Source organism: Myxocyprinus asiaticus, chromosome 34 (assembly GCF_019703515.2).
Source record: "Myxocyprinus asiaticus isolate MX2 ecotype Aquarium Trade chromosome 34, UBuf_Myxa_2, whole genome shotgun sequence".
NCBI classification, from domain to species: domain Eukaryota; kingdom Metazoa; phylum Chordata; class Actinopteri; order Cypriniformes; family Catostomidae; genus Myxocyprinus; species Myxocyprinus asiaticus.
Genome location: NC_059377.1, coordinates 8,508,559 through 8,521,044, shown reverse-complemented (window position 1 = coordinate 8,521,044; position 12,486 = coordinate 8,508,559). Strand labels below are relative to the sequence as shown.

General features: G+C 40.9%; 1 protein-coding gene across 2 annotated transcripts in view; it reads left to right on the top strand.

The window, feature by feature from the left end:
• LOC127424853 (low-density lipoprotein receptor class A domain-containing protein 4-like) overlaps positions 1–12,486 on the top strand; it is a 167,931-nt gene that overhangs the window by 53,308 nt on the left and 102,137 nt on the right. For both annotated transcript variants that reach the window (XM_051670343.1, XM_051670344.1), the window contains one exon: positions 5,928–6,392. In XM_051670343.1, the coding sequence (XP_051526303.1) occupies positions 6,353–6,392 (40 nt within the window). In that variant the 5' untranslated portion in view covers positions 5,928–6,352. The remainder of the gene's footprint in view (positions 1–5,927; positions 6,393–12,486) is intronic.

Genomic DNA, 12,486 nt, shown 5'->3' with positions numbered 1-12,486 from the left:
ACTGGTATCACTATTCACTTACAGTATGGCAAATAAACCCTGTGTAGACTTTTTGTGTTCCACAGAAGAAAAAGAGCCCCATATCTCTGGTATTTGTCCAAATGCGTCCTTAAAAATGAAGATGCAAAGAGGAACGTTTGATTTGAACCAGAATCCAAAAGGATATTAAGATATCTTTAATTTTTCTTGGGAAGTATTTTTTACTTTTTTCTTAGCAAACAAAAGCATGGATGGTGTCTGATGAATACCATGTTACTTAATGATTACCATGTTTATGAGCATGGTTCTCCAAGGTACTTTTGAAAATACCATGGTATTCATTGTAACATGGCACCATGTCCAGAAAACATTACCCTGGGACATTTGCAACAAATGCAAAAAAAAAAAAAAAAGAAAAAACATGTTAAAAGAAGATTTTTACCATGGTACCAAAAGCAGAAATACTTTTAAGCACTTTTTTAGTCCGTAGTCGCAACATATGATGATATCTATACGTCGCCGTTTGTTTTGGTAAGAAACATCTGCTTGGACAAAGTACTAATTGCACAATAAACAGAACTTGATTTCCTTCTATGGCACTGTGCAAAGCAATGCAGTAGACTTCACATGCTTCGTCAGCAGTGCTGCTTGTTGGGTGCCCACACCATGGCTCCAAGTGGACCAGAACGTCTATGGTCTGTGGGTGGAGGCTTCACCTTCACTCTATGTGTGTGTACTTGTGTTTGCCCGTCAGCCATACTGCCTTATCTGGCACGGTGTGAAGTTTTTAGATCATTAATCAATGTCAAAAGAGCAACATGCCCTCTGGCGTCTCTCGTCTCAATAGAGGGAGCTGCCGTGTGGCTGTGTCATAATGCAAATGTATGTGCAGCCATTGACGGACAAATGCGAGGATTAGTCAGTGTATTATGTCAAAGCTGAGCTTCAAAATTCCTGTCTCGTTGAAACCTTTTGTTTATCATTCAGTCATGACTGAAATGCATTTATTTATTTCCCAGATAGCGCAAGTCTAAGATGTGCTTTATTGGCCTAGTTTCGAGGAGCAAGATGTGGTCGGTGCAATAGATGTATGCTCAGAGATATTTCTTCAACTATTGGCATTTTTGGCCCTGTGAATTTTAAGAAAATAGACTCTCATAAAACATACTTTTCACTCTCTTACTAGTAGACTTCAATTTGTTGATTTGTTAATTTGCAGACACTTTAATCCAAAGTGACTGTGTATTCAAGCATTTGATCAGTTTTTGTGTACCCTGGGATTCGAACCCACGATTTTGGCGTTGCTAGTGCAAAGATTACAGCAAAATTACAGCTGATTCAACCATTCAATTCGGTGCGTAGAATGCTGACACAAGGTGGAACTGTCCTCGGAAGCAGGAGAGGAGAGAGGGAACGTCTTGGCTGCGTGCATGCTGGCTGATATCGCAGCTGTCAGTCCTGGGGACAAAAAGAAAACTTCACTCACAATTCATCCAAACTTCCTCCCACATCGTTATCTCCATACATCAACTCTGCTGTTGTTTAAATTAGATGTGGGCGTCCATTTTAAACATCCTCGTCCTTGAGTTGAACACACTGCCTTTTACAATCTGTGTCCAGACTAGTAGTCTGCCAATATCTCGAGCTAGTGTGTTGTCTGAACTAGTCGATTGGTCGGCCTTAAAAGCATAGTTCACCATGTTTAGTTCAAAAAGTTCAAACATGAACATTTTGTCAGTTACTCACCCTCATGTCAACATGTTCCAATCCCAAATTATTTTCTTTCTTCCATGAAACACAAAAGGAGGTGTTAGGCAGAATGTCTAAGCTGCTCTTTTCCATACAATGAAAGTTTATAGTGATTAAGGGGTGTTCACACAGAATGCTTTTAGGGCTTCAATACAATACCTGTGCAGATCTATGCATTGTTGCACAAGTCAAGAGCCAGACGCTGTTTCCAGAGTTGCCCTACAAATACCCACGTTATTTGCTTTGTCTTCTGTCTACACACTTGTACTTTCTGCTAACAATGTTACATTTGCTCTTGTTGAGCGGGTCTCTGTTCTACTTGTTCTGTTTGATGTGGAGCTGATTTTACATTCAGAGGTGTGCACGCCACCCCCAGTTATATTTATCTTCCAGACTTCAAAGTGCCACCCTGCTGTGTTTCTTCATCTGAACAAATAAAAAAAAGTTGTTTCTTCAGTGTAGGCTTCCATATGGCTCTCTTCCAAAATGAACCAGCCGAGGGGAACAGGAACCACGTGTTCAAATATAATCATGTTAACCAAGTGTTTTTCCTAAAGAATTCTGCTTTTGCTGGGGGGATCTATAATGTATATGGGTGTTTCTTCAACTTTGGGCACTTTTAGCACTGTGGATTTCCAGAAAGTAAAGTTTTGTTTAAATCTTTGTTACACTCTCAATATGTTTGTTTGTACATGCATAACAGGTGACTTATGCCATTTTCCTCATTTTGCTTAAGTCATAAAAATTCCCATACAATGTCATTTACAGCACATCTCAAATCCTGTATTGTGTTTAATTAAGGGTGTGTTCACACTTTGCAGGTTTGGTTAGATTAAAACGAACTCTGGTGCGATTGTTCTGTTAGTGCGGTTCATTTGAACAAGTGTGAACGCTTCCATCCGAACCTTGGTGCGCACCAAACAAGCGGACCGAGTTCCCCTGAATAGTGGTTCTCGGTCCGCTTCCAAACGAACTCTGGTGCGGGTCGATTTGATATAGGAACGCAGCATGGACCAAAGACGTCTAAACGGACCAATAACAGGAAGTAATTTGCCTTATACTGACCTCAAGCATACCTGGTTCTTCGCATCATAGGAGCTATGTTGCCCATTACAGTTCGGTACAGGCGTCGAACCGCTATAAGCCGTCCTTGCAGCTTATCTTCATTTGTGTGTGCAACGGAGGAATTCCTGGTGCTGCTTTGACTCCTTTACACATTTTATTAGCTCTTCATTTGTTCTCAGCTGGTAAAAATACCACCATACATACATATATAAATTTAACGAGCGCATTTCACCCAGCAGCCAGCATTGTTTTGGATGATCGGCAAGTTCCGTCAAAAAATATACGTCATAAAAGCTGTCCAATCAGGTTGTGATTTTTTCCTTATGCCTTTTGTTTTGTACCTTTAGGTTCTGTGTTAAAAATGCCAGTGTGAATGCTAAGCGAACCAGGACAAAATGTATCATTTTCTTTTTTGGTCCGAACCAAGAGAACTGAACTACAAGTGTGAACACACCCTAAGTTCCTTGCTTGAAATGAAGATGATGGAAATGACATTTCTAATGTTTTGAATTAAAATGGCAAACCTCTTTGTCTTGCTAAGGCTCACTTCATGGCTAAAATTTTATGTGTCCTAAATACACACAATGAAGTAATATTTTCACACTTTTTGCATAATTTTGCAAAATTACTGCTTGATTAGAAATGACACCCAATAAAAATATTATGCATACAAGTAATATTTACCTTGACTTGTTTTTTTTGTTTTTTTAAAAAAACCACTTGTCTCTTATTTAATCTCAAGCATGCTCTTCATTGACACTTTGTTCAAATGTCAAATGAAGCACAAAACCCCCCGCCAACACTTGTGGAAATGTTTTTACCATGAATAAAAAGAATGAAAATGTGAAACATTACAAAATCATCTGAAAGTCCAGGAAATCATTAATAGCTGTATGTCCCAATGTATGCTAAGCACACATTAAAACTACTACAGTTGTTCCGACTGAAATAACAATCGAAAACTGATGTTTGCATACTGTCGCTCCTGAATACTTGTGTTATTTGGTGATACAATAATGCTATATAAATCTAAGAACAGTGAAAATAATACAGACTTACACAAGCTGTGAATGTAAAGGGTTAATAAATCTGTATCCAACTGTAATGGACGGTTGGACCAGGTTTTGGCTCTGTTGTGTGGCCATGTAATGGGAAATGGGATGTTCGCTGTGTGAACATTTAACCCCCCCCCCCCACATTTTGCTGGTCAATCTGGGGAGGGGATCACCCTCGACTGTTTCGCTGGTTAAATACGGGTTGATGAGCGTCCCGATATGTTCATTTCAGCCAAAATACAGGACGTATTGGCTAATATGAGATTGATGAGATGGCAGCCACTAGTTTGTACTACACCATTGTCTTATGTTGCACTCTTCTTACATGTGTTCTTCTTACATAATAAAATAATTTAATCTCACATCAATATTTCATGAGCAGTTATGCATTTCTTTGGTAAGTAACTGTGTAATAAGCATGATCCGCTCTGCGGTGGACTCGTGTTCATGGTTTATTTTGTGATTAAAAACAATTGACTATACAATCCTTTACATATCAAACAAACACTGACAGAAACAGCAGTATTAAATTGATTACTCACCGGCATTACTGTCGTGTCCAATACAGTTGGCACTAGAGGTAGACCGATATATCGGTTTCACTGATAAATTGGTGCCGATAGTTGCTTTTTTTGGAACTATCAGTTATCGGCAAAAATCAATGTCGATAGATTTTTCATAATTTTATCATTTTAAAATAAGAGTTCCTGCTGTGTTTCAGGCTTGTTTATGCTTAAATGTCCCACGTTATGCACCAAATCTTTTTTTCTGGCTATTATTGGGACTTTGGTTGAACAAAAAAACTGCATCTGGGATTTTATTCATTTTGGACTGTCTTTTTCTGCCATAGTAAAGAAATATAATTAGTTTTATTTTTTTTTTTAAACATTTTTACTATTAATTTACTATTTTAAAAACTATTGGCCCTGCTCCATTTCAATATGAGTTTCTTTGCAAAGTCTGAATCAAAGTAGTTCTCAAAAGAATCCTTAGAGAAATGTGCCGAACATCACAGGTTAGTCCTCATTCCTAAAGCTGGGGTCACACTAGCAGACTCAAAACAACTCGATTTGGGTGGGGGGTGTCACACTTGGTGACTGTTGTTGCTTATCTTTCCCTCCTAGTCAGTGAGCCTGCCACTCTTACCGGTAAAAAATTGAGGGAAGGTGTCACATCAGATGCCTTTGACTTTTCTCTATGCTTCACTGTCACGCCTCACATTCGCAGCCAACCAAGCTGAAGCTTTTGAATACACTGGTATGTTAGGTAGTTTGTTAAAGACATGTTCTATTGAGAATGCATAGCAAAAAGAAATGGCGTACTTTTCTTTCACACGTTTTGTTACATTGTGCAATGAGCTGGGCAACAAAAGTGTGTAATTTGGTAGAACGTGAACTATTCAAAAATATTTTAAAGTACCATGAACTAAAATCAAACAAAAGTTCAAACTTGTAAGGTATGCATATTAATACATAATGTTATATAAATGTAGACTACAATATATTTATATAATCTAAAGCTGTGTACAAATATAAAGCTTAATCATAAGAGCCCTAAAACAGACAATTAATCGTCATAATAGCAATTATTTGTTTGACAATTAATCGTCAGCCAAATTTCTTCATCTCATGTAAGTGCTCATGATTTTATATATATGTTTCAAAATTACTTTTAACTTCTTCATGAGAAAAAAATAGAGTGTACCTTTAAGTGAAGGATTTGTCAAACTGATAACCTGTGAGTTAATGAGTCGTTTGGTGCGATTCATTAAAAGAACCAGCTCATAAGAGTCATTCGTTTGTGAATCGGACTACATCAAACATGTGTATGTTTGATATTGAGTTCAGCCAGCAAACACAACGCAACAGAAGTAAACAGTTTGCAGTACACACTCTTTTATTTTTTTTATTTATTTATTTTATTTTTTTTTGTCATCAAATTCAATTTAAACAGCATGCTCAGAGAAGTTGGGTAAAATATAATTTATTTTGCTGTGGAGATTGAGATTCACTAGCACCACTGTTGAACAGCAGTGCAGGACACTGTTAACCCATTGTCTCTCTTTCTCTCTTTCTGCAGTTTCTCTTGAGATGACACTCCAGCGCTCCTGAAAAATGATGGCAACCCGGGCACATTGGATAGGATGGAGCCTGTTGGCATCTGTGTCACTCATATGCCAAGCTTGAAAAGCTGGAAAAAAGTGGAAAGACAGTCATTGCAGATGAAACAAATTTCCAAGCACTAGAGTAAAACTTTGCACACTCAGCCATGGCGGCATATCTGTGGCTCGGAGGATAGGGTCTCTTATTTTACTGTACTGAGTGTGTAAACTGGTCATTTAGCAAAGTCCAGCACTTCCATTAGCCCAGAGAGGCTGAAAGTAAAATTCTCACTCACATCTTGAAGGATCCGATATGGAGGTCATACAGCCACGCTCTCTCAAAAGCGACTCATTCTACTGGACTGGTTAAGGCTGCGGTCACAAGCATTACTGCAAGGGCAGTATGCAGGCAGCTGACTACCCAGCCACAAATAATAACACAAGTAAGACTGACTTTGCACACACGTGTTCATGTAAATTTGGAAAAATATGATGAAAATTATGTAAACTGACATGAGAGGAACACTCCGGTCATATCAGTGGTCTAGAAAAAGCTGTTTTATTTGACATAAGGCAGGTCGACCTCTCATGATGGCCGTCATGTTGCGATCACATGACTAGCTAAGTACTACTCACTTGATCTCAGTTACCACTTGTGACAAGGAGAAGGGGGTGGCCGGGCCGTGAGGGTGCACGGACGGCGCTGAATCAGATGATCAGCGGGAGAGCGAGATAAAGGGGAGCCGGAGATGCCAGTTTGAGAGAGAGAGAGAGAGAGAGATGTATGTGGCCATGCTGCATGTGTGTTTTTGTTTTATGTTGAGTTTTATGTTAAACTTCATGTTGACTGTTCAGCCGGTTTCCACCTCCTCCTCGCCCATCCTTTAACTGATACCCCCCTGTATTATTAGACACTTTCGGTTGCTAGATAAATTAGGGTTCGTCGTATGACCAAAATAGTACATTTATATCACAGTAAAAGTATATACAGTATCACAATATACACTAAAAAAAATTAATAGTTTTTGTGGTGGTAATGCAGCATTGATGAAACTGTGCAGGGGATTTCCATTTCACAGCATGCTTTGCATGGAGCTTGATAGAATAAGTGTCAAATTAAGTGTAATTTTATTTGTCTTTGTACAAGATGAATATAAAGGGGGATACTTGTTAGTGTTTAATGTTTTTTGTGTTGAGATTTAGAAGCGTTTCTGTTATGTTGGAATTTTGGGGGTGTCCATTATGATGAAGAGTGGAGCTTGAGCTAATGATGAAGACAGGTAGATGTCACACATGAAACTGATTTGCTCGCTATGTTGAGCAATTGCTGTGCTAACCATAACATAGTTACTAAACTACACTCTGTAGTGCTTCCAACCAGCATAGATTTAGCATGCTAACATTCACTTTCACTAGTAGTACATAAAGAAATAAGAGATTTATTTGAGTTACATTGACTTGGCTAATTTTGTTGAGTTTACCCAATTCAACTAGGTCCTTTCTACACAAAGTGTTTGTGTTGAGATTACATAGTAATTTAAGTTTAGAAAACTAATTTCAAACACGTGGAACCACTGTCCATGATTGAATCAAGTTCAGCCAAAGAGCTATTTTTATTTTTGCTGTAAAGTCAATGAAGAAATTGTTATTAAACAGGCATGTGTTAATGCCTGTTTTTGGATAATCCCATTAATTAAACACTTTAAAAATGAAACAGGCTCATCGGTCCGTGTACTTTTGCGTCCATTTTTTTTTAACTTTTTAAACCCAAAAATGGAAAACGAAAAATGTGGTTTTAACACTGATGAATAGAATAAGCAGATACAAACTAATTTTCTGTTGACTATTTCATTTTGTGTTTAAAAATGAATAAAGAGAAAGGGGAAAATGGCTCAATTTTCATTTTCTTTCATTGTTTAAAGAATTTATTTACAGCTTGAAAATTTTATATGCACATGTGAGCGGCACTGAAATGCCCCTTTCATCTGATTGGTCAACTTGCCCCGTCTTCTGTATCCAACTGCCTTCAGCTAAAATTAGAGTTGGGATCGCTCTGCAAATTTGTCTCAATTTTCATTAAATATTGTCCCCGAACCACCACTAACTGTAAACTATGCATGCCATATGTATTAGAATCTTGCTGCTTGGCACATCATGGTGTTGTTGCCTCTAATTGACGACGCATGAGATATCGCAAGCCACATCACTTGGCTATATGCTGACTGGGAGTTGGTCTATTATATATTATTTTTATTTTTAATAACATTGTATGATTTTGTAGTGACTGTAGTGATGCTTCCCATTGATAAATGTAATGAAAAAAGTTGCGTCACTTTGTATAAAAGCCCCACGAGTTAATGAGTTAACAAGTTTATTTTTGACATTTAATAATATATTTACTAAATGTTCATCCAGGCTGAGGCAATTACGTCGGCAGCACACCCTATCAGCAATCTACGGCTTGCAGAAATTAACATTGCACTTATGGAGATAGGGTGACTAGACGTTGCCTTGTGTCCAAAACTTAGCTATTAGAATTTTATGTCCACTCCAATCCATGTTCATGATGCCTAAACATTATTAGCATTCACTTTTATCCAAAGCAACAGAACTCTTTTTTACATTACATTTATAAATGGGACACGAATACACAGGTACTACAAAATCATATAATGTTATTAAAAATAAAAATAATATATAATAGACCAACTCCCAGTCAGCATATGGCCAAGTGATGTGGCTTGCGATCTGGAGGTGTACCTGCGAATGTATTTTAAGGCCTACCTTCAAACTTGGTGCCTCTTTGCTTGACATCATGAGAAAATCAAAAGAAATCAGCCAAGACCTCAGAAAAAAAATTGTGGACCTCCACAAGTCTGGTTCATCCTTGGGAGCAATTTCCAAATGCCTGAAGGTACCATGTTCATCTGTACAAACAATTGTACACAAGTATAAACATCATGGGACCATGCATCCATCATACCGCTCAGGAAGGAGGTGCATTCTGTCTCACTAGAGATGAATGTAGTTTGGTGCGAAAAGTGCAAATCAATCCCAGAACAACAGCAAAGGACCTTGTGAAGATGCTGGAGGAAATATGTAGACAAGTATCTATATCCACAGTAAAACGAGATCTATATCGACATAAACTGAAAGGCTGCTTAGCAAGGAAGTAGCCAATGATTCAAAACCGACATAAAAAAGCCAGACTACAGTTTGCAAGTGCACATGGGGACAAAGATCTTACTTTCTGGAGAAATTTCCTCTGGTCTGATGTAACTTTTTGGCCATAATGACCATCGTTATGTTTGGAGGAAAAAGGGTGAGGCTTGCAAGCCAAAGAATAGCATCCCAACCGTGAAGCATGGGGTTGGCAGCATCATGTTGTGGGGGTGCTTTGCTGCTGGAGGGACTGGTGCACTTCACAAAATAAATGGCATCATGAGGAAGTAAAATTATGTGGATATATTGAAGCAACATCTCAAGACATCAGCCAGGAAGTTAAAGCTCGGTCGCAAATGGGTCTTCCAAATGGACAATGACCCCAAGCATACCTCCAAATTTGTGGCAAAATGGCTTAAGGACAACAAAGTCAAGGTATTGGAGTGGCTATCACAAAGCCCTGACCTCAATATGATAGAAATTTTTTGGGCAGAACTGAAAAAGCATGTGCGAACCGTAAACCGGACTTCAAATTCCTCAATGCCGACCCGCTGTTTACAAACACGCCAGCGGAGCCCTTTGTCTGGGCTACCCAGCTGCGAAAACGCAGAAGGAAAAGGGGAAACAGAGCCGGTGTTCTCATCAGAGTAAGACGTCGTGCAAATTGACCCCCGCTACCCAGTATTCTACTGGGAAATGTTCAGTCTCTGGACAACAAGCTCTGCGAGCTGAGAGCACGGATCTCTTTCCAACGAGAGATGAGGGACTGCTGCAAAAACTTGGATGTCTGCGGAGATTCCAGACTCAGCCATCAAACCCGCGGGGTTCTCCGTGCACCGAGCGGACAGAGCGAAAGACCTCTCAGGTAAAAGCAGAGGTAGTGGTGTATGTTTTATGATCAACAAATCCTGGTGTGATCAGAGGAACATACATTCTACTGAGGGAATTCACAGCGGTCATTATCACAGCTGTGTACATCCCGCCACAAGCCGACACAGACCGGGCACTCAAGGAACTGTTTGGGATTATAAGCAAGCAGGAAACTGCGCACCCTGAGGCCGCGTTCATTGTGACCGGGGACTTTAACAAAGCCAGTTTTAAATCAGTTGCACCAAAATACCACCAACACATCAGTTTTAACACATGAGGGGACCGGGTTTTGGACCATTGCTACTCTCCCTTCCAGGATGGCTACAAATCCCTCCCCCGCCCACCATTTGGCAAATCGGACCACTCTTCCATTCTGCTTCTGCCCGCTTACAGGCAGAAACTGAAACAGGAAGCACCCACCCTCAGAACGATCCAGTGTTGGTCGGACCAATCAGACTCTATGCTACAAGACTGTTTTGATCAGGTGGACTGGGAGATGTTCTGGTCCGCCTCTGATGACGACATCAAGGTTTACGCTGATAGCGTAACGTGTTTCATCAGAAAGTGCGTAGAGGATGTTGTTCCGTCTAAAACTATACGGATCTACCCGAACCAGAAACCTTGGATTAATAGCGATGTTCGCGTGGCACTTAATGCACGGACCTCTGCTTTTAATTCCGGGAATGCGGAGGAGCATAAACAAGCCGGTTATCCCCTCCGAAAAACTATCAGAGCAGCAAAACGGCAGTACAGGAACAAGATTGAAGGACAGTTTAACACCACCAACTCTAGAAGCATGTGGCAGGGAATTAATATCATCACCGACTTTAAAGGGAATAAAAACTCCGCCATGAACACCTCTGCCTCTCTCCCGGATGAGCTAAATACTTTTTATGCTCGTTTCGAGGGAAATAACACCGCCCTTGCAGAGAGAGCTCCCGTGGCCGAACCTACAGAGGTTAGTTCACTCTCCGTCTCTGAAGCAGATGTAACCCGATCCTTCCGACAGGTGAATATCCATAAAGCCGCGGATCCAGACAGCATTCCGGGCCACGTCATCAGAGTGTGCGCGAGCCAACTGGCTGGTGTTTTTACGGACATTTTCAACCTTTCCCTCTCTTTGTCTGTAGTCCCCACATGCTTTAAAACGTCCACCATTGTGCCTGTACCAAAGCAATCCAAAATCACTTGCTTAAATGACTGGCATCCTGTTGCTCTGACCCCCATCGTCAGCAAATGCTTTGAGAGACTAATCAGAGATTACATCTGCTCTGTGCTGCCTCCAATCACTGGACCCATTGCAGTTTGCTTACCGCAACAACCGCTCCACTGATGATGCCATAGCATCTACAATACATACTGCTCTCTCCCACCTGGAAAAAAGGAACACTTATGTGAGAATGATGTTCATAGACTACAGCTCAGCATTCAACACCATAGTGCCCTCCAAGCTTGATGAGAAACTCCGGGTTCTGGGCTTAAACAGCTCGCTGTGCAGCCGGATCCTGGACTTCCTGTCAAGCAGATGCCAGGTGGTTAGAATGGGCAGTAACATCTCCTCATCACTGACCCTCAACACTGGAGCCCCGCAGGGCTGTGTTCTTAGCCCACTCCTGTATTCCCTGTACACACATGTCTGTGTGGCAACACATAGCTCCAATGCCATCATTATGTTTGCTAATGATACGACGGTGGTAGGTCTGATCACTTACAATGATGAAACAGAGCCTACAGAGAGGAGGTGCACACTCTGACACGCTGGTGTCAGGAGCACAACCTCTCCCTCAACGTCAGTAAGACAAAGGAGCTTGTGGTGGACTTCAGGAGAAGAGAAAGAGAACACAGCCCTATCACCATCAATGGAGCACCAGTGGAGAGAGTCAGCAGCTCCAAGTTCCTGGGTGTCCACATCACAGAGGAACTCACATGGTCCGTCCACACTGAGACCGTTGTGAAGAAGGCTCATCAGCGCCTCTTCTTCCTGAGACGGCTGAGGAAGTTTGGAATGAACCGCCACATCCTTACACTGTTCTACACCAGCACTGTAGAGAGCATCCTGACTGGCTGCATCTCCGCTTGGTACGGCAATAGCACTGCCCACAACCGCAAAGCCCTGCAAAGGGTGGTGCAAACTGCCAGACACATCATCGGAGGTGAGCTTCCCTCCCTGCAGGACATATATACCAGGCGGTGTGTGAAAAAAGCTCGGAGGATCATCAGAGACTCCAGCCACCTGAGCCATGGGCTGCTCTCACTGCTACCATCAGGCAGGCGGTATCGCAGCATCAGGACCTGCACCAGCCGACTTCATGACAGCTTCTTCCCCCAAGCAATCAGACTTTTGAACTCTTGATCTCTCACGATCAATATACATCAGCACTGCACTTTATTAATCTTAATCTTACACTGGACTGTCATAAATTATATTCTCTTAACAACACACTGGCAACTGACTATCAGCCGACAGCCTGAATGTCAATACAGTACAATACAACCTACTGTACA